This window comes from Camelus dromedarius, chromosome 10, assembly GCF_036321535.1.
Source record: "Camelus dromedarius isolate mCamDro1 chromosome 10, mCamDro1.pat, whole genome shotgun sequence".
In the NCBI taxonomy this organism is placed as follows: Eukaryota; Metazoa; Chordata; class Mammalia; order Artiodactyla; family Camelidae; genus Camelus; species Camelus dromedarius.
The window spans coordinates 75,339,637-75,366,228 of record NC_087445.1 but is presented as its reverse complement, the minus strand read 5'-3'; the positions used below and the strand labels follow the sequence as shown (position 1 = coordinate 75,366,228).

Below are 26,592 nucleotides of genomic sequence, written 5' to 3'. Positions count from 1 at the left end.
AGGAGAGACCAGTTTGTGAAGAGAAGTCTTTACACATTTGAAATGTAATTTTGTGTCCTCTAGAAAATTAGGTCTAAGAAGAAGCCAGGTTCAAAGCCCATTTTCCCAAATGGAATTAAGAAATCCAAAGCATCAGATGCAGGAGGTTGGATTATCTACAAAATACTTCCCCCTGCTTGTGAAGCACTCACCCCAAGCCAAAGGGTTTTAAAACCATCGTTACGTTGACTGGTTGGTAAAGAGAAACCGCGCTCCGTGACTGGAATATGGTGTTTCCAGGGTCCCTCTGGTTTCAGGCTGATGCACGGCCCTCCCTGGCTGTCCCCGGGTAGACGAGCACAAGAGCCTTTCCCCAGCAAGGAGAGGCACGGTGGGCCCCCCCGCGTCCGCCGGCCAAGTGCGCGTTGGAGTGTGTTGTGGTTGCCCAGCGCGTGATCTTTCAGAAGACACCTGACGCGCTGTGCTACTTCCCTCCGCCTCTCTCTCTCTCCCTCTCTCTTTTTTTTTTTTGTGCTTGAAGCACGCTGCTATGTCTGTGCGGTTCTTAATTTCCTCTCCTCCCGGGGACTTTGCAGCATGCCAGGAGGCTGGGAGACAAAGGAGTGAGGCTGTGAGGGTCACAGAAACGCAGCTCGCCACCCGAAAGAAAGTGTCGGCTTTCTTGGTGTTCCCAGGGGTATGCGTTTTTAGGCGAAGTTTATCTTTTTCCACTTTAAGTTCATTCGTGTTCATGGCAAGATCATTTGGAGATTGTTGGCTGTTTACCCGGTTACGCTAACTCATGTTGCCAGTTTTTGGCGGCTCCAGCCAAGATCTCGCGCCTCTGACAGCTTCTGCCCTCTCTCCTCCCTCCTCTGATCACGCAACCCAATCTGTCACCCGGCCGGCGGGGGCCTGTGCCCCGCTGACGGCCGCCCACACACGGCAGTAATGACTTCTGGCAGGCCGGGAAGGCGGCAGAGGCGCATTTGCTGCGTCCCTCGCTCAGAGAGCCGCAGGCCCCCTCTCCCTGTTAGTAAAAGCACTTTGTGAGGTTCTTGGGTAAATAAATGAGTCATTTTAATCCAACTGACAGGCTGGCACCTGAGCAAGCTGCCTTCCATCTGTACCCCTCGGTCTCATGGAGGCGGCCAATTGTCAGGCCCACGGCCCTCAAGGCCTCACTGTGGAGTGTCTTTCAGAACTGACTTTAGCGGTTCTTTCGTCCTAATTAGGTTAAAGGGATGTGGTTGGGTTGAATCTAAGTTCTGAGAGTGGGCAGAGAACCGAAGGCTTTGCCGCGTCTTCTACAGGCTGCGGTTTCCTGTGGATCTGGTGCCGTGGCTGCAGCGTCCGCGATGACGGAGCGCTCCCTGGCCTCTCCGTGGTCCTCGGCCTGCGGGGCAAGTGGGCTGTGGTAGGGGAGAGGCTTCTAAATCCCTGCCTCACTGCTTCTGTACTGGTTCATGAGGGATCGGAACGCTCGGGTTTGTAATTCTCAAGACACTTTTCACACACACTGTCTCCTTTGATCTTCACAGCAACTTGGCGAGATAAGTAAGTTACAGCTGTTTTATAGGTGGACACGCTGAGGCCCAGAGAGCCGAGCTGACCTGCCCATTGGACAGTGCTGATGTGATGCTGGAGCTTGGTTCTCTCTGTTCCTGCACCAGGAAGACGATTCCCCTCCCATCCTCAGCGTAGCCGCCTCGGCCAGGACTGGGCAGGGGCACTTAACGGAAGCAGCTGGGTTGAGTCCGAGCCGTGGTTGGTTGGCTGTGGTGAGGTTCCCCGCCCCGACACGAGGAGTCGTGGAGACGGGAAGGTGTCTCAGCCAGGGGTCCTGAGCTCAGTCGCCCAAGTGGGAAAGAGAACCTTGAACAGTCCCAATGGGAGGCAGCTGCCATTCTCCCTGGCTTACCATGTCAGCGTGTTTGTACTCAGAGCGAGTTTCATGAACATCATATACTGTTTTAGCATTTTCTTGGTGTTTCTTAGTTGAATTTACTAAACTGATGAGCATTAAATTTTTTACGAAGCTTGTCTGTAAAGCTCAGACAGCCCATTGTCTTCATGCATCTCCCACTGCAGAGCACTTAAATAAAATAAATCATTTCTTAACAAGAGCTGAGCAGATTTAAGAACCCGTCAGCTTCTCTGAAGACAGTGACGGTGGTTAGCGGAGAACGCGGTTCCCGCTCCCTGAGAGAGCATTCTACATCGTGTTCCCAAAGCATCGGCTCTGGAACGTCAGCCTTCCGCTCTCAGGGCCCGTGGGAGCTGTCTGAAAGCACTTCTGGGTGGTTGACACACTTTTAGTGCATGAAACTTCCACTTAACACTTAAAAATGAAGCCTCTAGCCACCGTGCAAAGGAGACCAGCGGATCCCAGGTGTGATTCAGTCAGGGCAAAGGCAGACAAAGCCCTACCTGCCTGTGGTGGTCCTTCTGGCTGAGGTGGACGATGGGGGACAGCATTTGCCTCGGGTTCTGCCTCCGTCCCTGGAGGATAAGCACCAATTGTTTTAATGTGCTTCTTGCAGAACTTTGCATGGGATTTTTTTAAAAAACACCTTAAATACATATAAATCCTCAGTGACACATAAAAGTGAGTGGGGGGAACTGTTCTTCACAGAAGAATGCCAGTTATACAATGGAACGAATGAGAGACTTGGAAAGCCACCATTCTGTAGCCATTGGGACACAGGCAGCATCAGAGGCTGCTAAAACCACTGGGCCAAAGGTTCTGGGAAACAGTCTCCAAGTTTCATTCCTAGCTTACTCGTTAATCACAAAGGAGAAAGGTACCTTCACGACAGAGAGAGATGGTGGGGGCCACCTGCTCCAGTGACAGCACGTAGTGTCACCAGGACAGGACAGACCGCCTTCAGTGTCCCCTGGTGTCACGTGCTGGGAGGTACCCCCCACCCTGATGTCTCTGCCAGAATTCTCCACCTGAATTCTACCAGGAGGAAACAATTAGAAAAATCCAGTTTCTGGGCTGTTCCTCAAGACACCTGGACTCTTCAAAAAATGATGCTTATCAAAAAAAAAGTCAGTGTTAAGGGCCGGGATACTGTCTACTCTAGGTTAGGGATGTCTGGGGGATATTAAAAAAAAAAGAGTGCATGATCTGTGCTTCAGTCCTGAGTTAGGAAAGAAAAATCATCTTAGGTACAACTGGAGAATTTGAATGTGGACGTATTATTAGAAAATAAGATTATTTAACAGTAAATTTCTTAGGTGTGGCAGTGGTGCCGTGATTATGTAGAAGAAAGTCCTTTTATGTAGGAGATACGTGCTAAAGTGTATAGCGGTAAAATGTCACAATAGTTGCCGCTTACTTTCCAATGGTTGAGAAAACCCTGTGCGTATAGAGAACAAAAGCGGGCGTGCCCACGTTTCGTGGGTGGTGCGTCCACATGACGGATGTATGAGTGCTCATTATACTATCCTTCCAACTTTTCTGTACATTTATATTTTTCTAAATAAAAAGTTGGGGGGAAATAATATGCATTCATTGTTAAGAGAAAAACAAAGCAAACAGCACAGGAAAACGTAAGGGAGAAAAGCAGAAATCACCCCAGGTCCCTCTCCTTCGAGGTAACCAGAGTTGACAGCTTCGGTGACCCTCCTTCCAGGTGTTGGTTCTCAGTTTATCTGTCGATCCGTCTGTCCATTTCCTTTATCCATCTGTCTACTGCATGTCTTTTCTTTTTGTCACTCTTTTTTTCCCCTGGATTTTTTTGGTGGAAGAACGACCATTTGCCCCTTAGAAGGCCCCACGGTCTGGATTTGGCTAATTGTGTCCTCACGGTGGTGGTTAGCCTGCTCCTGTCTCCCCGTATCTCCTCTGCACTAGCAGGTCTGGACACTTGTTTAGATTCCAGTTCAAGGATTTTGTTTTTGTTTTGGCAAGAATATGTCATGGGTGATACTGCACTCGGGACTTCCTGTCACGTGACAGCTGTCATCTTTTTAGTTGTTCTAAGACACGGTCCCAGGGTCCGAATGATAAAGGTCCATTAAAGGAAGTCCACCTTCCGTCCTTGTCCCCTCCCCTCCATTCTCTTCTTTTCCCAGTAGGTCACTATTTTTAGAGGCTTTGGGTTTTTCCCTCCATTATTTCTTTTTGAACTAAGAGCAGTTGTGTTTTTAATTTCCCCCATTTCCTACACATAAGCATACTCTTCACACTCAAAATATACCCTAGATGTTCTCCCATGTCAGTACATCGGCCCGTCTTCGTTCCTTTGGTAACTGTGTGAACTCGATTATACCGAGTCAGTATTGCCTTGTGTTACTCAGCCGGTCTCCTGCTAGATGCTGGGGTTTTTACCAGACGTACAACCGTAAATGGTACCGAAATGAATAGCCTTGTGCACGTGTCATTTTAAATTTTTGCCAGTGTCTCTTTGGAATGGATTCCTAGAAGGGAGATTGCTCTGGGTCAAAGGGCAAATGCCTGTGTGATTTTGCTGGATATTTCCAAATTCGACACCGTCGGGATCTGTATTTTGCATTCCCACCAACAGCGTGTGAGGGACAGCATCTTTTTTGATGGTGGAGCGGTGTAATATAATACAGTCTTGGAGAAGTAAAGCAGACCTGGATTTGAGACCTATTTCTATTTCTTAGCTGTGTGTCCCTGGACAAGTTACTCAGTCTCTCTGAACCTTGGTTTCTTCTCTGTCAAATGGGAGTAATAGTTGTTTGAGGGGTTATTTCAAAAAAGATAACGCAGGTGAAATGCTCTGCCCAGCGTCTGGTGCGTAGTGAGTGCTCAGTGCACTTTGGCTGCGGAGATTCTTGGTGTGACTTGTACTTGAAGGCGAATGTCAACTGTACATTTATTGCTGAAGACTGAAAATCCCCATTTTCTGGTCTCTCTGCCAGACCAGCCAGAAAGCAGACAGCAGTCTCTGTTCCGTAGATAGTGACCAGCTGAAAAGAAAGAAGTACCTCCAGTGCTTTTATACTTCTGGTCTGCGTGGCTCAGTCTTCGGCTTGCGTTCTGGCTCAGCTGTCAGCAGGGGCGAGGCACCCCTCGCTCCTTCCTGCTCTCTCAGGCTAATCAGCCAGTCCTCAGAACTCTGCAGCACACCTCCACAACGGAACACCTTGGGGCGATCTTCCAGAAGCCCACCTCAAAGCACGTCGTTGTTGGGTGTGGCTGGTAGAGTGGGCTGGGGACAGCGACCTGTGAATGCGTTCACCATAAAGTAGGTTTTCAGATAAAATGGAAAGCACGCCGTGACTGTTCAGAACGCTTCCATGGCACAGCTGATGGCAACTTACTGCGGTTCTCGGGCTAAAGTGCAGATTTCATTCTTTTGGGCAAGTGGGCTGGGAGGTTCTGTAGAACTTGCCCCGAAATTGGACTTTTCCCCACAGATGGACTTCAGTGGGTTCCTGAAGTTGTGTGCAAACGTGTGCTCGCAAGTCCGTGCACGTTAGTGGGGGCTGAGCCCTCGTGGTTTGCATTAGATCCTCAGAGCCGTGAGCCAAGAAAGGTTAAGGTGCTCAGTCCTAAGCCATATTCTTTTCTGTTTTGAAGGATGTTGCCGCTCGGGGCTTGGATCTCCCTCAAGTCACGTGGATTGTTCAGGTAATTTTTTTTCCTTATTTCTTGGTTAATGGATGAGCTTGAGGCAGGAGTATATATGATTGTGAGTAGCTGTATTGGCTTTAAGCAGGACAATTATTATGACCCTCTTGGGTGTTGCCCTGGTAACCAGGCAGCAACCAGTCTTACCTGCACAGTTCTGACATCTTGCCTCAACCCAGCCCACCTAACTGCTGCAGTACAACCTCCATTCTGCAGTCGTGGGAGGGAGGGGCAGGCTCCCCTGCTCCCAGACTGATGCCTGTCACACACAAAGTTTCAGCCAGCTGAAACTAACGGGAATTACCTGGGCCCCTGGGCGGCCTCGTCGCGTCCAGAAGGAGACGGCTCGGCTGTCCTGAGAGCTGTGACCATGCACGTTGACCTGCAGGGGCAATTAAGTCCCTGACAGCATCTTATACAGACCTCTCGCCGTAGACGCTTTGCCGGAGGGTACAGGTGTTAGCGCTGGAGTCTAGTGGCCTTAGTTTTGTTTTTTCTTTTCGTTAGTCTGCGGGACTGGTATTTTTAAGCCCTTCTGTGTGGGGGCCAGGGGGCAGGTGCCCTGTTTACGTGAGTCATGGTTTATTCACATTTTAGTGGGATTGCATGCCTGTCACTAGCTAGGAAATCTGCTCTGCTCACACAGATGATCACTCTGCGACTAGAGGCATTGTGTCCTCTTTCCTGCTGGCCGCGGCACAAATTAAAAATAGGGAGGCAAGGATCAGTTTATTGTGTGGGAGGCCAGACACACAAAATCGATCATTTACAGCCGGCTTAGAGTCGTGGGTAACGGTCAGTTTAATGTGCCTGGCCCTCTGATCTTGGCCCTCTAATCATTGATTCATGTAGCAACAAAGAAAAAAAGGGAAGAGTGAATAGTTGGTCAGTTAGCTTTAATGATGGCGGCGTGATCACCACAGAGAACGCCTGTTCTCAGTTCTTAAGTTTGCTCTTTTCCCGAGTCAGGAATACTGCCCGTGGGAGCGGAAGCACGAATGGGGCCTGCCTCTCAGCTGCCCTGCAGCTCTGCTCCGTTGGGGCGATAGGGACCTGATCCTGAGGGCCCAGGAGCAGAGGGAACCTCCAGTGTCCTCTGTGGCCTCACCCCTGCTCTGCTCGTCTACCGAGGAAGTAGGCCAAGGTCATGCGGTCATCCCGCAGCAGCCCCCCCGCCCGCCTGCATTTTCACCTTGCAGTCACCTCCATGAAAAGATGCAAATGGGAAAATGAAGAGACCTGTGGAGAAGTAAAATTAACAGGGAGATACTGGGACGAGAAGATGGCTCGTCTCTCTGAAACTTGGCCACTGTTCACATTCGCATGTCAGAGCCTTGTTATTTCCAATGAAGCCAGGAGTTTCGGGGTTGAGAGACTTCGCCTCGTGATTGTGTTAGGGTAACCATAGCACCCGGGTTTAATTTTCGGGCTACCTGGAGGCAGGTGAGGGGTGTTGCACTTCCAATTAATGGCAGTCCCTTGATCTGCGAATGCCTTCATTCTTGTTACCCTTTTTAGTACAACGCTCCGGCTTCACCTGCTGAATACATCCACCGGATTGGGAGAACGGCCCGGATTGGCTGCCGTGGGAGCAGCCTGCTCATTTTGGCTCCTTCGGAGGCAGAATATGTCAACTCGTTGGCTTCTCACAAAATCAAGTGAGTCAGAAACCTGAATGCGGCTTCAGCTGATCTCACCTAATTAACTTTCTGTCGCTTTCTACAGTGGATGGGCCTTGTAAGCTGACGGAGAGCCATTAACCCTTGTGATCCCCAAATGAGTCCCAGAATAGCCAGTGGCAAAAACTAAAACCCTTCACAGCTTCAGCACATGACAGCCTTCGCTGCGTTGTGCGCTCGCTGAGCGGCCTGTTGCACGTCGTTCTCCTTTAAGGCAGAGGTCTGGATTTCATTTCTCTGACGTGTGTGCACCGCCCTCACCGCCAGCTTCCTGAAGAGCTTTTTTATTCACAGGTTTTGTTTCTTGCCATTAATTAACGCCTTGGACCTTTAAAGTTGATGTGTCTTTGAAAAAAAATAGTACTCTTGATTCATCACTCGGCTCCCCCTTCCCCAGGAAAAGAAACCGAGGAAAGAAATTGTTAAGAGCAGTCGAGGTAGGCCCCGTGAGTTTGGGGCCAAGGCTCCGCCTGCCATCTTGTGTGAGCCCCCACTGTGCCCGGATCGTGGACTCGGCAGCCTGGAGCCTCCCTGATCTCACCCAGAAAAGGCCAAGAGAGCAGCCCTCCACCTAGCCAGGGGGAGTTAGGGCGAAAGGGCCTCGGAGAGGAATTTGTTTTGTCACGTTTTCCATAAACTCTCCAGCGCCTGAAATGACAAACTTCTAAAACTGGGCTTCTGAAGGCACACAGTTTTTCACACCAATGTATGTTCACGATTTTCTTCTGCTCAGACAGAGTGCAGTGATGCACAGAGTGCCTTTGAAGGCCAGGGCAAGCCACGTGTGTGGCAGGCTGGTGGGCGTGGACCCACACCGGGCACCGAGGCGGCCACAGCCACTCGGGGGCATCTCAGAAGCCACGCAGTGACGCCGGCGCCCAGCCTGGCTCGGTGGGAGGCTCTCGTTTCTTGGTGCAGCCTGTGTTTTATGGAAAGCATCCCATGTAACCACAGGGCTCTTCCCCCTGAACCACAGAGCTGGGAGAAGCGTGGTCTCCTCCATCGGAACCGAAGGGCCCAGGCCGAAGGCATGCGGACCTGGTCTAGGGGAGCCTCCGGACGAAGCGCTGGCCACCCGCTGGGAGAGCTGGGCGTGGCCGCAGCGCCCAGCGTCCCACCCCGCAGGCCCTCCCTCTCGCCCTAGTCAGACTTGCCAGCACTCTCCGCACTCTTTCAGGGTTGCTGGCGTGGCCATTTACGGGCTGCGGCTTCCTCAGAAAGTGCTTCACACCCTGCTGCCTTGGGGGAGGCGCGGGCCCAGTCCCGATGGCTCTGGTGAGAATGTCAACAGGAGGGTGGTTTAGGTGTTCCTCTCACTTAACTGTCTCATCTTGATACAGTTTGTCGGTTGAAAGGGTGGTTTTTACCTGTTTTGGGAAGACGCGTCTGCTACCTTCCTTGTGAGGGAAACCTCTTGTCGATCCATCCGTCCATCACTCTTCATCCCCAGCTGGCTTCTGGGTTCCCTGGGGCCGGAGGCTGCTTCACACTGCTCTCTGTGGCCCTTTCTGAGTTAGGCCGGCACCGGATCAGGCCGCTTTGCTCCAGAAATCCAGGGGGTTGAGATGAAACCCCTTGGTGTAGCCCATTCTCACAGCCTGGGAGCCCTTCTCCCTCCGTCCTGGGAACTTGCGTACCGTGGAAGGCGTTGTCAGAGCGGTGCGCTGTTGTCCCGTGTAGAAAGTGCTCGCTGCGCCTCAGCAGACGCCCTCTCACCCCACGGCGCCTCCTCCTTCTGCTCTAGACCCGCAAGTTCACGTCCTCCCCGCCCCTCCCGTCAGCAGCCCTCTGGTTGGTCTGTGCTCGTTCCCTGCGTGTGGTCTTGGAGAAACAGGCACTCACAGTCGTGAAGTCACACGGTGACTGTGCAACCCAGAGTCGGCAGCAGGCGTGCCGCTGCCACTTGGTGTTCTCGCAGTCTTTCTCTGTGATGGCAGGTTCAGACGTAAGCCGCAGACTGAACAAGGCGAATCAATCACTAGCACCAACACGAACCATTCGTGAGCTGGGTGTGCTTCACAGGTGTGAAAAGGACGGTCATCCTTTGTGATGGCTCGTCTGGAGGAAGAGCCAGCGGCATCCGTGAGAAAGCTGACAGCGTGTTCCCCTTCAGGCGAGAACGCAGTGCAGGCAGGGACCTGGGCTCGGACGGGAAGCTCAGGAAGGTGAAGACAGGGGAGCCCCGCGGGGGAGAGATCTGGGCCTTGCGTGCGCAGGGCGGCGTGGGAACGCTCACTTCAGGGGCAAAGGGTTCTGTAGGGGTCCCGCCTCGCCAGTTCCTCTGCTGAGTGTTCGCCCATTGAAGTGCCTGGGCCTGACAGGCTGCCTCGTGGGCGAGGTGGGAACCCGAGTGACGATCAGAAGCCGATCACTGCGTCGTTGCCTCAGCTTGCACTTCCTGGTTTCTGTTAGCGGAAGTCAGGGCAGCATGTTGGGGATCTATACGCAGACGGTTTCTTTGACTTCATGCAAAATAATTAAATCTAATAACTAATTACACAGTGTGCCATGGAAAGAGGCAGACTTGATGATTTTGGGAATCCAAAATGTGCACGTCTAAATATCCTAAAAGGGTGGCAGGAGGTGGAGGGAGGGAAACGTGTGTATGTTTGGTGCCTAAGAACCTGAGAGCCAGGTGGTGGGACGCCGGGATGGCTGATAAATTACTGGGAAGATTCGGGAAGGCAGGCGAGGCTCTCGGCAGCAGGGCCGTCACAGCAAATTGCCGCCTGCCCTCCTACGCCCAGCGGCCTGGAACTCACCCTGACAATTTAATTTAGCAGAAGGGGCAGGAGACAGGTGCCCTGGGCCGTGGCCGCCTCCTTCTAAATGCTCAGAACTTTGTTTCTGCGTCCTTTTGACTGCTTTGTATTTGCCAACTTCTTAAGTTTTCCTCACTTCTCCTTTAAATGCATTTCCAATGAACGTCATCATTGGTTTATTAAAATGTAAATGATTCATCAAAATGTGTGTTTCTTAGATCAGGCATAAGACAGTTCCTTGAATTTATTTATCTGTCTCTTCTAGTAAGATGGGGTGGTTCAGATGTGCTGATAGAACCACGAATCAGCAGAGTAGATGTGCTTTGTTCCTCAGATGCAATGATTTCTTAGACGAGGAGGAAGACCCTTTTAAACTGTCACTCAGTTCATTCTCAGCTCCTGTTCACTAAGGTCAGCGGTCCCCAACATTGTCATGGGGACACCCGCAGCGCACGAGCCACGCCCTGGCTGGGGTGCCGGCCGTCCAGGGCGCTTGAGGAATCCGCGCCTTTCTCCGGCGTGTAATTCTGTGTATCCCGGGCTGTGAACGGCATCATCCTTCCTTTCTTTCTCCTGACTTCAGGATTTGACCCCAAGTTCTTACGTTTCTTTTACTTTTGTATTCCCCACCCCACCTTTTTTTTTCCTTAAGGGAAAAAAGGACGATAGAGTCAAGTCAGCAAGACAAAGGAAAAGACAGGACGGGGCTACGATTTTTACCTCCCTTCAGATTTCCAGGCCTAAATAAGAGGCAAATTCGATAGCCATAACGTTTCTCTCCCACATGAAAAATAGATTTTCCTGTAAAAGCATGCGTGTCTCCCCCCAGCCCCTACCTCTCGGGGTGAACACTGCCTTCTCCGGGTGACTCTTCCTGCTGTGAAAAGACTTCACGTACCCACAGGGCTGGGAGCTGGCAGCGGAGAAAGAGCTGGGCGAGGGGTGGGGGCCGCGGGCCTTGAGGGACGCGGTGACGCGTTTCAGGTGAATCGCTGCCGGAGGTGTGGCGTGTTCATTCAGAGCTTTGTCAGAGTAACCTTCGGGGGACCCGGGGAGAGTTGTCTTCTCCCACGGAGGAGGTTGCCACTCAAGTTTTAATTTACCATTACGTTAAAAAAAAGAGACATGCAAGAAAATCATTTATCTTTTTATGACCTGCTTTTCTCCCCCGGAGCACCTCATTCCCTTGTTCCTGTCTCCCTGGGATGTGTGTTTCCGCAGCGTCTGTTCCTTCGTGGGTCTTTAAAACTTGAGTCTGCTGCGAGCCCTCCCACGTGGAGGGCTGCGGGCTTGCTGAGCAGGGGGGGACGGGGAGGCTGTCCAGACGCCACTGCTAGGCAGGGTGGGTTGTTCTGTTCTGGTTCCCTATGGTTTCTGTTGCCAGGTGAAGCCTGAGTTCTGGTGTCAGCCGTGTGCCCAGAGCCCTGGATTCGTCGGAGACAGGAAGTGAAGTCTCTTCCGGGTAGATTAGGAGGGAGCTCCGGTGCATCGACGTAGTCGGTCACCTGTTTACTGTCACTCAGTTGTTCGCCCCCACAGTTAAGGGTCCTTTGCCATCTCCTTTCTTTTACTAAGTATGAAACTAAAGGGGCAGTCCAAAATGTTTTTTAGTTTGTCATTTTCTGCCCAAGTCAAGGGAGTGTGTCATGTCAATAAGCAGACCCATGTATTTAGTATTCAGGATTTATTGAGAAATAGTGCGATGATTCCTATAAAGGGAATTCTAAACGTAGCCTGCTTCAGTTTATCAGGGAGGAAGGAGACAGTAGGGAGTGTTACCCCACCCGTCCCTCTAATATCACAGAGGTCCCCTCCTTCCAGATTCTTGAACGTCTAGAAAATACCCGCTTTCACGGGACCCTGTGTGGCTCCAGCTTTACGTGGAACCAGCCCGAGAGGCCGGTTCTGTGCGTCAAGATTCCGGACGTTTTTGAAAGAATGAAAAGTCGACCTTGATATACCTTTCCTTTTACAGCGTTTCTGAGATAAAGATGGAAGATATCCTGTCTGTTCTGACCAAGGATGATTGTTTTAAAAGGAGACGACGTGGAAACCAGGTGAGTTTTGTGTTTTAGTGTGCTTGCTGCTAACAGACGTGACTCAGTTCCTGACTTGGGGCCATAGAGATCCTGTGTGGGGGGCAGTTGTTTTTAAGGATCATGAACATTAGATGAGGCCAAATAGTTTTTCTTTTTTTCTTTTTCTTTTTTAAGTGGAGGTACTGGAGATTGAACCCAGGACCTCGTGCGTGCTAAGCACGAGCTGTTCCCACCCGCCTTGGTCAAATCTTGATTGTGTTTTTTCTCTATTTGCTCTGGATGTGTTTGCTGGTCTCATCCAGTTAATGGGCTGTAGTCCATTCTGGAAGTGTGCCAGGCAGCAGCAGGCCTCCCAGAAAGGAGGTCTCATCCCAGAAAGAGTTTGGAGGCAGTGTTCCACCCTCATCCCTGGTGGTCCCTCTCCAGATTACCAACAGGGCCCATCCACCCAGGGCAGCATGGAAAAGGGAAATATCTCTGGATCTCCTTTCAGACACACTCAGTTCATCCATTTTTTAACGTGTGCTGTACACAGAGGAAGAGTAAAGTTGAGATCATTAAGAAGAAAAATGTTTATTATCCACACAGTTCCATATGGAGGTCCTGAGCCGTCGCAGACAGCCCAGAGCATCCTTTCCTGCTTCTTTTTTGAGGTTCCCCCGTCTAGGAATCACTTCCTACCCCACTGTAACAGGTTACTCGGTAGATCGCGTGTACTTGTGTGTGTGTGTGTAATTTTGTCCATGAAACTTTAATTTGGGTATTTTACATTTGCTTTCTTATGCCTGAGGATAGACTGGAAAATCAGGGCCAAATAGATCAAGTTTAAGAGTTTCTTTTACACGTTAGTGTGTCTCTTTATTTGGATCGATACTCTCCCCGAGGCAAGGACTCGCTTTGACTGACCCTGACTTAAGTTCTCTTGCTCTGGAGGGTACCTAAGGAAACTTACGTAAGGAAGTCAGAGGAAGTAATCACAGTGTCTGGTACCCAGCGTGTGTCCTGGACCTGGGACTGTGCTAAGCTCGTTATACGCTTGGTCCCACTTAATCCTCTTGGCAGCCCTGTGAGGTAGATGTTACCCTCCCACTTTACAGATGAGGAAACTGAGGCTTGGAGAGTTGAGGGAACATTCACAAGGGCACATTAATGACCACTGGCCCTCCTGGGGTGTGAGAGCAGGCATTCTAAGTTCAAAGCACGTGTCCTCCACTGTGTACCAGCCCGCCTCCCTTAGTAGTAATTAGACCAAGAAGATGGAACTAAGTTGCTTATTAAATGAGGTAACATCAGCCATTCTCATAGAGGTGAAATTTGGTCAGTAAATGGTACCGCAGCAAAGGTCCCCATGAATAAGAAACGTGATTTAAGACTCAGTTGATCATATTATTTTAAGTGACACTGCGTCGCAAAGCATCCCGGCCACACTAGGCTTTGGACCATCCTGTATTCATAGTTTGTTGTCAAGGGACCTCACCGGAAACTAGACACTCATTGGTCTTGGCGTGCTTTTCTGTTCCTCTGACTGCAAATTCTAGTTAGGGTGGGTTTTTTGTTTGTTTGTTTATTTTTAATTTTCAGATGATCCCACAGCTGTTTAATTTTCACTGTGAGGCAGCTTTGTGGGGTAAGCGGGGGTGCCTGGGGAACAGCCGGGGGGCAGTGCAGCTGGATGGTCAGGAGTGTGGCCTTGGGTCCCATTCCTAGTCTCCCCAGCTGCGTGGCTTTGGGCCGGGACTGCACCCTCCTAAGCCTCGGTTTCTCCACGTGTAGAAGTGAGGCGACATTAGTATTCTTCTCAGAGGAGGTTGCAGGGGTTAAGTAGGAAGTAGCCTGGAAGTCCAGGCACAGATAGCAGAGGGTGTTTTCATTATGAGTGTTATTACTGTTGTCACGTCAGTTAGTAGCAGGTGTGGAAGCAAAGCCCAGACTCGGTGACACAAAGCCTCGTCCCTTGTTCTGCTGATTCACCCCACGTGGAAAACTAGCATCTGCCTGCCCTCCCGAAATAAGAGCAGGCGGGACCGTTGCAAAACAAGGCCGGAAAGGTCTGGTCGGATCTAGTCTTTACGACCTGTTTCCGCGATGGGCCCTGGGGTGGGTGTTTACCCCGAGCACAGGTCGGCTCTCTCTGGGGCTCTAATGGTCGCTGCATCTGCACGTGTCCGGGGCAGCAGGGGCAGCAGGGGCGGCGCGGGGGCCCTGCTGAAGGGCGTGCCCCCCGAGTGGGAGCAGAGCAGCTGCCCCCCCCCCCCCGCCCTTTCAGGGCCGGGCCATGGCCGTCTTTTGAGCCTCTGCCCCTCCGTGGCCTGGCTGCACCAGTTTCTCCCCTGAGGCCAGCCTCGAGGACCACTGGGCTGGAGGGGCTGGGAGGAGGCCGTGGGTGAGAGCTGGGCCCGAGGCAGGCACGCAGGCATGGGTTCGAGTCCTTGTCCCTCAGCTGGTCGTCCTGCAGCTGGGGGCTTCCAGTCCTCCCCAGCCTCAGTTACCCGTCTGTGGGGTGAGGCCCACCCCAATGCCCGCTGCTGGGAGGTCTCAATAAGACGGGGCACAGAGTGCCCTGCACGCTGCCGGGTTGCGCAAGCTCACCTCAGCCCTGGCTCTGCCTTGGTGGGTAGGAACGAGTGGAATGTTTCGATGGTCTTATGGCTTGGTGATCACTGTTTTCAAAAAGAAAAAGTGCTAGGCAAGATCAAGCTTTCACCGACACCAAACGAACTGGTTACCTTAGAAAACTTAGCTAATCATAGCAGGCTCGCGTCCGTGAGCAACACTTGTTTGATCAGCTTTAACTCGGAGGACAGAGGAAAACTAAACTGAATTGACAACATTGCTATCACGTAGACGTCCAGCCAGAGAGCTAGCTCTGTGTGTGACTCACGTGACCAGTAAAGAGAGACCAGAAAAGAGAACCAAGTAAATGCTGGATGCAACTTTTAATTCTGTTTTACATAAAAAGACAGCGTGTCTTAACTGGCATTCTCGGTTTGGACAGTTCCCTGGAGCAGACACACCAGTGCCGGGCGGAGCAGTGTGGCCTCAGCAGACAGGCCTGCTGCACACACGGCCAGACAGAGCCCTCATTAGGGTGCCCCTCTTCCCCAGCTTGGTTCGAGTCCATTGTAAACGTCCCTCTGGCGCGTGTGTTTTTGGGTTTCTGTGAACAGAAAGAAAGCGAGCGAAGCATCTGTAAAATGTATATTTCATATTTAGGTGGATAAAATATATATAGCTACGCCTGGGTGTGTGAATGTTCACCTACCTACAAAGAGAATAAATTCCATCTTTGAGCTTGACTGGGAAGCGCTCGGAAGGTTCTAGGGACCGTAGGGGTAAAACTCAGCTTGGCAATAAAGTGATTAAAACAAAATCTTTCCATTTAGTTTAAAAACACCTTAGAAGTTGGCAAGATCAAGACACGTGCTTCAAAAAAAAAAAAAAAAAAGCCACCCTCCACCGACCGCTGCTCCCACCCAAAACTTTTACAGCACAGATAATCCAGCCCGCCCACCGTAAACTTGTCTGTTGCCTCTTGGTCTGCATGAATTTTCCTTCTTCACAGGGTAGGCACACATCCAGACACGTTCCCCTAAGTGTGCTTTTGTCCTATGAAATATGCCTGTAAGCTTATCCTAACCACACACTCACCAGCGTGGCAAGATACTAAAGCAAGACCTCTAGCCCTTTGCTCAGTGCTTTTTGATTATCTGTCCCCTCCAAGGTCAGCAGGGTCTTACTGACAAAGGGTTCTGACTTCGTATAGACCTTTTGGACCTCGTGGTCCATTAGTTGCAGGTGAGCATCTCTAAGCAGCCCTAAGTCTGCGTCGTTGAGGGTTGGAGGGCCAGTCCTGCGGGGCAGCCGTGGACCCTGCGGGTCTGACCCACTGTCGTTACGGGAGCGTCTGACCTGTCTGGGGCTGAGCTGGTGGTGCATGACTCTGCCCCCTCTGGCTTCAGTTTAATTTACACTGTCCTCCCCCAAAGACAACTGAGAAATACCTCAGTCATTCTCAAGAGGGGCAATTTTAAAATAGCGTATTTCTGGAAACGAGGGGCGGGCAGGGGGTGAGACCAGCTTTCTCCTAAGTACACTGTGTTTTCTGCCGTCAACTTTTTCTTACATTTCTCTAAAACTGACCTCATCATTTCAAAGGTGTGAACCTAGTCTCATCGCCTTTTTTCCTACAGATTTCACTTGTATACACACTCACATTATCTATATATGTATAATTTTTTTCTTTTTCCTTTTTTTTTTATGGTTGGGAAGAAAAGATGCCTCATTTTGAAACCTAAAGGGGGGAATAAGAAAAGCCCTTTGTAATATATTGCCATATTATCACTAAATCCCCTGACAGTTGTGACACAGAAGCAAGTCACCTGTCACTTAAGCTTGAGGTCTCTTTAATTTTCTCCTGGAATTCGCACCAGGCTGTCTTTAATTTGAGGCCTTTATTGGAATTCTGAAACCTCTCTGCCTCCCTGGCGCTCAGATCTATTCTGAGAGCTGTTACAGAATGTATACAATAGCCAGCAGAAGGATTCGAGAGGACTGGGGCTCTGTTTGTTTAACACTCTAGAGGGATTTTTGTGCTTATTTGGTCCTGGCTGCCGGCTTTCAATATCGCTTTGACAACCATTCTGCCCTTCTCATTAATTTTAAACAGTTAAAACACAGGAAAAAGAGGAAAAAGTTTTCATTATTAAAGTGCTTTACTTTTTAATAACAGAGGATTCTGTCCGCCAGGGGAAAGGGCATCCTTGCTAATTTCACATTCATATTAAAAAAAAAAAAAAAACACGCAAGGAAGGTGACAGTTGTGCTGCTGAGGTGGCTTAACGAAAGAGGGCAGCAAAAAAAAAAAAAGTTTGCATTTCACGTCAGTTAAGGGGGTAGAAAAATAATCCTCGTTAACGACAACAGCAAATGTCCACTTTCGTAACACAGCTCCTGAGTGACTTTTCTCTTGACATTTGAGTGGATAAAACCCTTAGGGGGACCATGTACTGTGAAACCGGCTAGACTGTCGTCAACCAAACAGGTAGCAGGAATGATTTGACTAAACTAAGAACATCTTCAGGTTGTTAAGTCTCTATCAATCCGGAGACCGATGTCGCTCAGAGGGGGCTTTTTCTCTCCTCCTTCCTTTGTTCTTCCCCCAGCAGCTTTCAGCGCAGGAGAGACCCCGAGCCCGGCTGGGGCACAGTCACCCAGGCCCGGGCGTGCACACCCTGTCCCCTGCAGGGGATAAAAGAAGAGCAAGCTGGCCCTCCCACTGGCTTTTTCCTGGTGACCTACGTGGTCTGGGGGTGCGGATAGAGCTTAATAGCACCGTTCATGGAATGGGCACCTTTGGGGAGACACAGTCGCCAGACCAGGCGGGAGCGTCTGAGTTCTTCTCGGCCTCAGTTTCACGCCCAGCAGGAAGCCTTCCGGTTTGTTTTAAGACACAGGAAACACAAAGCCCTTGTTTTCAGAGGGACGTGGAGAGAGGAGGCTCTTCTCTGAGGTTGCAGAAGGATGAGAAAAAAATGAGCCTTTGTTTTATGCCCATTTTCCATCTGTAGAGGGTCCTTCAGGGCCTACAGATGTTTCCTTTTACCGGGGGGCCGTTGGCTGCAGAGCTACATGCTGTCTTCCTCGCGTGTGGTTTGCTGCGAGAGCCCACTCACTCCCCCACAGGTCCCTGGGGGCTCAGCACAGCGATCTGGGCCGAAAGCCCGGGTCTGAAACACGAAGTCTGAGTGTCCTAGGGCCGGGGACACGTGCTCTGCAGCTCCAGGACAGGCCGTAGGCAGGTCGCTGTGGGAGGCCGTTCAGCAGGAGTGGTCAGTGTTCCGTCAATGAGTACAAGGCAGGGGAGGGGATTTAAGGCCAGAGTAGAACATGGAAGATTCATTTGAAAACCGCTTATGTGCAGTGATGTTCTAAACGCCTGAGCTGGACCTGGACAATTCCAGCGTCTCCAGTGGACTTTTTTTTTTGAACCTGAGTGCTATGAGGCCAGGAAGAAAAGTAGGTAAATAATAAATAAAGAGGCCTAGTCCGCTCCCTCGCAAAGCCACCCTCGTCTTTGCTCGACTTTAACATCTTCATAGCCCTCTCTTTCTCCCTAGTAATATTGAAAGGATTACCCTTGTTGGCCCCTAGGTGGTTACTGTGTGATTTTACTGTTATTAAATCTATTATAAACTGCTTCATTATTCCTGACTCTGACTCTGTCTCCTTTAATCCTTCCATCACCCTCCCAGAAATCCCACGCCGTTGGCCCCCAGGAAATCCGAGAGCGAGCCACAGTCTTGCAGACAGTATTTGAAGATTACGTGCACTCCAGCGAGAGGACGGTCTCCGGGGCCAAGAAAGGTCGGTCAGTTTCTTAGGTGATGGTGGGTGGGGAACCCAGCAGAGCCTCAGCCCCAGCTCCACCCGCTTGGCCCCCGGACAAGCTGAGAGGCCAAGCAGGCGTCTCTGCTCCCTGGCAAAAGCCTTCAATCTCCCTAATTCTGCAGGGTTTGGAAGCAGGCACGGAAGGCTTTAAAGTGATATTAAATGTTAATTTCATCCTTCCCCGTGTTTTGCACAAATGAGGCTTTATCTTGGCTTACATCAGGACTCGAGCTTTGACCCAGCAGCTTGGATCTGAGGGATCCATTTTTCTCTTTCTTTGAAAACTGCAAGGAAGAGACATGACATGTCGGTGGAAAGAGCTGTAGAGATGGAAATTAGAGGTGAAGGTAAGGGCTGGAAATATTAGACCTAAGCAGTTCCTGTTTGAAAGTACAAAGAAAAATGAGAAAGAACAGTGCAGAGGAAGGACTGTAGACCATGAACCCAATTCCAAGGAAATCTGCCAGAGAGTTAGGTATCAATTTAATGTTCAGGCCCTTTATAGGATTAATTGGCTCCTGGGATCACCAGGCATTAGGTGTGGACTCCATAGCCCACTTTGAGCACAGAGCAGAGCACAGGGGAAGGGAGCTTGGAACAGCTGAATGTCTTTTATGATGGAACGTGTGTGTCTTGGCCAGTGACTCTCCCATGTGTGCTTATGAGACCTCCCCCTTGTTGGGGGAGCCACAGTTCTTGGTAGTTACCTGCTATTTTGAGAAGAATGCCAGTCTGGCTTCCAGCAGATGAACACTGTAGCATTCTTGCTTTTCTTCTTCTTATGAATTGAAACTTAAAAAAAAAAATTCATTTCACAAACATTTATTGAGTTGGGCACTGTTTCCGGTGCTCAGGATACCACAGGGATCAAACCAGACGAAAGTCCCCACCTTTCTAACAGTCCAGTGGGGGAGCAGACAGTGAATGTAATGGACATAGTGAGTAAGTTAGCCGGGAACCAGATCGTCTGGTGAAAGGGGAGGAGAGCAGAGCAGGTGAGGGGACGAAGGGGTGAGGGCAGAGCGATCCCGTTGTGAAGGTGGCAGAAACCCCAAGGGGTTTCTGGGGTGGGGAGGCTCTGACTGAGGGCATCCAGGCAGTGGGGACAGAGTGCAGGGGAACGCAGGACAGCAGGGTGGCTAGTGGGAGGGGGAGGGCGAGTGGAACGGGAGCCACTGGAGGGAGACCTGGTCTGATAGGTCTGCACAAGTCACCTGCTGCCATGTGAGCATGGCCTCTGCGGGCAAGGGTGAGGGCCAGGGGCTGGTGACCAGCAGTTGTGGTCACCAGGATATAGATAATAGAAATGGGCCGGGTCAGCAGATGCTGCCAAGTGCCCATTACATGCCGAGCACATTAGAACAGCAGCCTTGATTGTGACCTGAACACTGCGGCAAGCCAGCAGTGCACAAGATGAAAGATGAGGTCCCAGTAATTGCCCCGTAACTACCAGTAAATAATTAGTGTGTATTCTGCTAGTCTGGTTGCCGATAATATCCTGTCCAAGCATTTCCCTAAAGTGAATTCAACAATTCCTAAGAGTCTTCCTTAGAACCTGCCTTTAGAGAAGTACTGGAACATTCTCTCAAGAGGAATAAAATGTTTGCCCAAGCGTAACTTTAGAGGTTGGTGCTTTGCTGGAAGTTAGGGAAACTCAGCTTGCGGTACAGTGCGTAACAAGTTTGCAGCAGAGTTTCTGGGTTCATAACAGTGGCAGCGAAGGGAAGGAAGTCAAAGTCACACCACCGTTGTGACATTGATGGCAGAGGTAGGTGCTTTGGATGTTCTGGTGAGACCACAACCATTTCAGGGTGCCTGGGGCACCAGAGTAAAAGTTACAGGAAATAATTCCCAGAGAATGTGATTTTTGTGTTTTCTCTCATTGTTGTTACCATTGAACTTACTAATCCCAAGAGGCAGGCAGAGCTCCTTGTCTTCTTGTAAAGAATGTCAGAGTGGGGCCACTCCCCACCATGTATGTCCCAGGAAGGAAATAAGTGTATCCTTTTTTAAGGAAACTGCCTAGAGTAGATGTTGGTCACCCCACATCAGACGTTAGGTTCCCCCCATTCTTCTCACTCCTCTTAGGACTGCAAGTTCTGGAGGCTTGGGGGGTGTGCCTATGATTGCCACACCCTATGACTGGGTACTGTCTTCAGCACTTCAGTCTGCATATGCAAATTCCCCACTACTGACTCGCCTCCCTTTTTGCCATTTCAGAACCCATCTCATGAATAATTAACAAAGCAGCTGGGTTTTGCCTTTATGGCAGAAAACTAGTTGGAAACTGGGCCAAGTATGCATTTGTTTTCCTTTTGCATTTTCTGACCCAGTCATTGCTAATAACCAGCATTTCATTGTTGTCACTTTCCAGAAGCGGTGACCCCTTTTTCCCTCTCACTTTTTGCACCTCGTAGCTAGAGATTCAAGTGGTAAAAACTGAGGTAACCTAAGTTTGAACTCTAGGCTTCTGAACAAAAATTTTGGAGAGCGGAGTCCTTTACCTGCACCCAACCCCTTGTCCTGTGGTTGGAGCCTCTCCTCCCTGAAGAGCAGGGCCCACGTGTGTAGGAGTTGTGCTTGGCTTGGAAGAGGTGCTTCTCAAAGTCAAGAAAACACAAGTCACTGATGAAACCATCCCTCGCCTGTCGGTGTGATCGGAGGTGGCTGGCTACTCAGCCAGATGCTTTGTCTTTGGGAGGGTTGTAACAAGCTGCCTCCTTGCCCACGTCCTCTGGGTAGTTGTCGCTGAGGACGCGCTGGCTGGGGAGATGCCTACGCCTCCTCCGCGCAGACCGGGCTCTTCTGAGCGCAGGGGTGGGTTCGGAGGAGCGAGGACGAGCGGCACCTCCTAGGCTGCAGTCCTGCTGCTTTCTGCTCCTGGATCCTGGGCATCGTCCATAGATCATCGACCATTCCTGATCAGATGTCAAAGATTTATTAAAGAACAAATGTGATTTGATTGCTAAAAAGGACAACATGTCCTTGTAAGTTATTTTAAATAAATTTCCCTTAATTCTTTCGTCCTTACGACCCTGAAATAGGACTCAGTGACATGAGGGTGCGCACTCTGATGGGCCAGTACTTCATCTGTCATCCCAGACAAGCGTCTGCTTTCGTTACGTCTCTGCTTTCTGCCTGTCTTGGCCCCACAGCCCCTGTTCCTTCTTGACATTCTTGACACTGTGATCACGTGCCACTTCCTGCCCCTTGGAAGGTCCTCCAGGCGGCTGTCGCTGCATCTGAGGTTCCTGCTGCTCTGAATTATCCAAACCTGGGAGTCCACTCAAGTATGGGAGGCCCACCAGTGGTCACGACCCCCGTGAGACAGGAGACTTGAGGACAAGGAGGCTTAGTAAAAATACACAGTGAGAGACGCCCTGAACCTGACCAGCTGTCGAGGGCGAGGGCGCTTCTGCCATTTCTTGGCAAGCGCGTTGGCCCTGTACAGCTGAGTGTGCACGTCTGCTGGGACAGTGGCTCTCCAGCCTCAGCCCCGGGCTGGCGTGGAGGCAAGGGGGAAGGTGCAGGAGCGGGAGCCGGGGGCTAGTCTGCATCAGCGTAGGGGAGCGAGGAGGCCTGGGCGCAGTCTCGGTCTGCCTTTTCAGTCCAGAGCAGGGGTTCGGGGTTGGGGGAGAGAGGGAGGTGGAGGAGATGAGGCCTGAGTCTGCGGGTCCTGGTAGTTGTACCGACTTCCCCTCTGAGGCCTTGAGCGTGTGGCAGAACCCTCCCCGCAGCACAGACCATTTGAAGCGTTAAAGGTTTTCCTTGAAAAACCTAGTCCCCAGTTATTGAAAAGGGGGGTGAGCACAAATCTGAGAGGGGTGCAGAGGAGTTGCCTTGGTTATTATTTCTCATCGATTGGGAAAAGGAGTTCACTTTGCTCAGTAAATAGAGCTTTGATGGATTCCCAGGATCCTTCCAGGAGCTGATCTGCTAAAATGACACTTTTTATTACTGTTCATAAACGCCAATCTCCAGGTGCTGCTGGGATATTACGTTTAAGCTGTGGGCAAACTTGCCAGTCCAGTGGCTCAACGGGCGAGGGCGAGAGAGGGTGGTGTTTAGTGCCTGCTGCCATCAGGCAGTGCAGCTCTGCTGGGCTCCCCGGCTGGCAGGAGAGCGGGGGCTACAGGCAGCGGGGATGGGGAGGGGCGCCTTCAAAACAGTCCCCTCCCGCCCTTTTGGGAGCGAGAAAAGGGCAGACGCTTGATCACTGTTACTGCAAGATATTCAGGGGAACTGAGTAATCGTTCCTCGAAGGGATGCTGAACTAAGGTGTAACCGGAGCTCCACCCTCCTGGGTACCAGCTCTGGCTCCTCTCTGGCCAGTGCCGGCTCTAGAACAGGGGCGTCTTTCTTGATTTTACAATAGGACTGAGATTTTCATGCTAGACCCTCCGATGAACACCTCTAAACTGCTGGCAATCCTCAAGAGGTGAACTGGTTGGGGGACTATTTTAGAAATTTAACAATTTTTTCCTTCTTTTAAAAATTATATTTTCATTTCATTTTCTACACATTCTTCGAATGGGTAAGGAACACTCTGTAGGTCAGTCCTGGATACTTTAGAAAGAATTTGGTGTTACAATCCCATGAGTATATGAAGTGCTGGTCTCCGCGATTCCTTTGGATGGGGGAGCTGGCGGTGGGACTTGGGGCGGAGACTGCATTTAGAAGTAATAAGAGCATACAGTAATAATACATAAGATGCCAGTCGTAAGAAAGCCTTTCAAATTTTGTAACTTTTGCATGTATTAAGTATTCAAAAAAATTTAATATAATTAGGAGAAATTTTTTCTAGTTAATATGTCTGATGATTTAGTTTTTCATAAGAAAATGATAGACATTGATCCTGTCTTAGTTTATTCACTCATTGTCTCATCCATTCATTTACACAACAAACGTGTGTCCACGGCCTTCTGTGTGCCAGGTGCTGTGCTGGGCCCCACGGCTCTACTGGCGAAGAGAACAGGTCCCCTGCCCTCTGTTTCATTACAAGCTACACAGTAGAATCTGCGATTATATTGGGTTTATTCAAGTGAAATTATATTGGGTGAATTAATTGTGGCTGGTAGATTTTTTTTTTTGAGGAATTTAAGAAAACCACACAACTGTAGATTTAGGTTGTTCGTGTCTGTTGTGCTATGCTGGTTGTGTGTCCATCACTGCCTGGCAGACTGAACTGCACAGGACAGTTGTGAGGCTGGGGCAGCTGGGGCAGCCGAGCCCCCACCCTGACGGCCTCCCTCCCCATCACCTGTCTTTCAGCCCTGCAGTCCTTCATCCGGGCCTATGCAGCCTACCCCCGGGAGCTGAAGCACATCTTCCACGTCCGCTTCCTCCACCTGGGGCACGTGGCTAAGAGCTTTGGGCTAAGAGATGCCCCCAAAAATCTTAGTGCCTTGTCTGTAAAGAAGAAGAAAGCAAACCTGAAGAGGTAAGATGAGCTGAACTGGGCCTATGACAAGCAGCTGAGGGGCAGATGGGTGCAGAGAGCTGTGTTCAGGTGGGTAGGGGTGGTGTGGTGTGGTGGGCCGCCATGTGTCCAGTGTGAACTCTTCCAACTTGGGTTTTTGCAGTAAATTATCACTGGTATCTGCTCTCCTCTCCGTGTGATAAGTGCCGGGAACAGCAGGAGAACTGCCTAATCTGAACGCTTGCAAGGCACCTGCAGAAATTCGGTGGTCTCCTGTTGTGCCCAGAGTAGTGGGGATTATTGGAGCAGCAAGACAGATCTGTTGGGCTGTCTTCACTGCCCACTGGTAGAGTAACTTGGAGACACCGCAGTCAGACCTTCTCACGTGGTCCTTGCTGGAAAGCCTCTTATCCGCACGGGGCGGTGTGTTCCATAAAACTCCCAGGACCGCGTGCCGCTCTCCTTGGTGCTGACGCTCCTCCAATGCTGAGCACGACTAGAGACAAGCACAGTGGACTCTTCTCACGACCCCCTCCCCCTCCCCGGACCCTGCCAAAAAGCGTGTTAGGAACTGTCCAGGGGTCCTGGTGAGAGGAGAGTCAGAGTGAGGAGTGTTGCCCTGCTGGTTAGACACTGGCATCTGAGTCCATCTTCACAGTGTCAGGAGGTCCTGAGATGATTTCCCTCAACAAAATACATTTATTTGTAAAAGGTTTTCTTTCTCTCCTCAAAGACAGGGTGTTCTTTTAGTGCCAGACCCAGCCCCTTGAGGGAACCAGAGTATTTTAGATGCCAAGAGCTGCTTTTATAGGAAATTTGGGATGGATTGCCATTACTGCTTGTGGGATGTGTGGGTGGCAAGTATACACAGAACAAATGTTGGGGCACAAAGAACCCTTGAGTCCTCTGGATGGTTATCCTGCATCGTGCAGCCTTCTTTCTGCGTATGAATCACAAACGCCGCTGTACACTTGCCCTGGCACCAAGAGTCTGCAGGTAGCACCACACTTTCCCACACATTCCAGCACAGGGTCTGTCTTGCGTATTCGCCAAGGTGTGCTGGTTGTATCATCAGCCTCATCAGGCCCAGTTCCCCTGGTGTGAAATGACAGGAGGGCCACCCAGTCAGGGAGGTGACCGTTGGGCTTAGGGTCAGGAAGCATGGACTTATTTCCAGCTCCAGTCCCGTGTGAGCCTGTAAGCTTTGGACCATTTCTCAGAGCCTCATTTTCGTCAGCTACAAACGGGAAAAGGAAGTCTGTTCACAAGCATCAGAATCAGGTGATACACATGACTCTGTCCTTTGAACCATAAAGGGCCGTACAGATGAAACACCTTAGGACAGAGAGTAGAAACCAGAAGAGTTAAGATTCCAGAACATCCAGCTTGATCTGTCCAGGGACTTGGCGCCTACAAGGCTCTTTATAATGGATAGAATGTTGCCTAATTCGGATCCCCATTTTGGAATTTTTGAGATGCTTGGGGTTTTTTTTTTATTGTTTGTTCTATCAGTCCCTCGCAGACAGGACAGCACTCCAGTAATTCTGTGAGGCAGACATTTCTCCACACCCTGCTGTTCTCCGATGCCCTGACAAGGCTGACACGTCCGGCTCTGGTTTCTTCGGGGCAGTTTGGAGTGCGGAGCATTGCCTGCTGCGACACACCGCGTGCCTCGGCCCACCCTCTGCTAGAGCCCGGTCCTCCCAGAGGGAGAGGGTGCCTCAGCTCCTCTCCAGATTTGGGGCTGCCCTGCACCAGAGTTAGGGTCCTGCCTTTGGACCAGCACAGTGTCTGTTTTGGGGTGGCCAATATCTGCATGTAGTAACTGATTTTGAGTTGGGACAGAACCATGAGGCTTGCAGTCAGATGCGGGGTGACCCCCTCGCAGTCTGGAAGCCTAGCTGTCCTGTCGCCCTCTCTAAAATGCCAACCAACACTTGGAGAAAGTAGTACCAGGATGGCCAGATGATTAGTGGTAAGAAACACGTATTCCGTTCACTCCTCTTCCTGCAGATAAATGTGACCCCAATATTTTATTGCGAGCAGGCGCTCTACCTTTCCGACCGGGAATTTCATTAGCAAGTGTTCACCCAGGCAGCAGCCCTGCCGACTGACCAGGTGTCCTCAGCTTCTCTCCAGATCCTGGAAAGCAGAGCAGCGAGGCGGGAGGTGCTGGGGGGACTTGGAGCCAGCGTCGCCCTTCCCTTGGGAAGCCACTAGGGAGCGAGCAGGCCGCCCCTCCTGCCTCTGCTGACCCTCGCTGGCAGATGGGCGCCAGGGCTGCCGCGCCCCTGTGAGCGGGGATTTAGCAGGGCTTTATCTGGGGAAGAATGGGCTGATTAGCCGATAAAGAGCATGTAAGATGGTACGGGGCAGCCTTTGATGTCTGGCTGGCGCGGCAGGGAGCCTGGTGGTGAGTGACAGCAGCGTGTCACAGGATTACTCCGCCCGTGACAATGCCGCTCTCTGTTCTTGCCATGTCACCACTCTGTTCCAGCTACTTTTGCCGTTGTTACGCCCTTCTTTTGAAGGCATTTCTCCCCACACTCCTTCCATCCTCCCACCGCAGCCCTGCCTCGCTGATGCAGACGGGCACTCGAAGATACAGTAGGTACCTTTTTTCGCTGGGGAAACTTGTCACTCCTGGAGGAAGAATGACTTTGCAGCTAATCTGCACGGGGACCGTATAATTGTGGGCAGGGTGAGCCGCAGAGGGGCT

At 50.8% G+C, this 26,592-nt stretch overlaps 1 protein-coding gene across 2 annotated transcripts in view; it reads left to right on the top strand.

Annotated features, from left to right (window-relative positions):
• The window catches only part of DDX31 (DEAD-box helicase 31), a 67,149-nt gene that overhangs the window by 27,035 nt on the left and 13,522 nt on the right, over positions 1-26,592 (top strand). The window contains exons 15-19 of one of the 2 annotated variants that reach the window (XM_010975399.3): positions 5,537-5,587; positions 7,106-7,245; positions 12,004-12,085; positions 18,319-18,430; positions 23,726-23,894. In XM_010975399.3, the coding sequence (XP_010973701.2) occupies positions 5,537-5,587; positions 7,106-7,245; positions 12,004-12,085; positions 18,319-18,430; positions 23,726-23,894 (554 nt within the window). The remainder of the gene's footprint in view (positions 1-5,536; positions 5,588-7,105; positions 7,246-12,003; positions 12,086-18,318; positions 18,431-23,725; positions 23,895-26,592) is intronic. The other variant, XM_064490645.1, reaches the window with a different exon arrangement.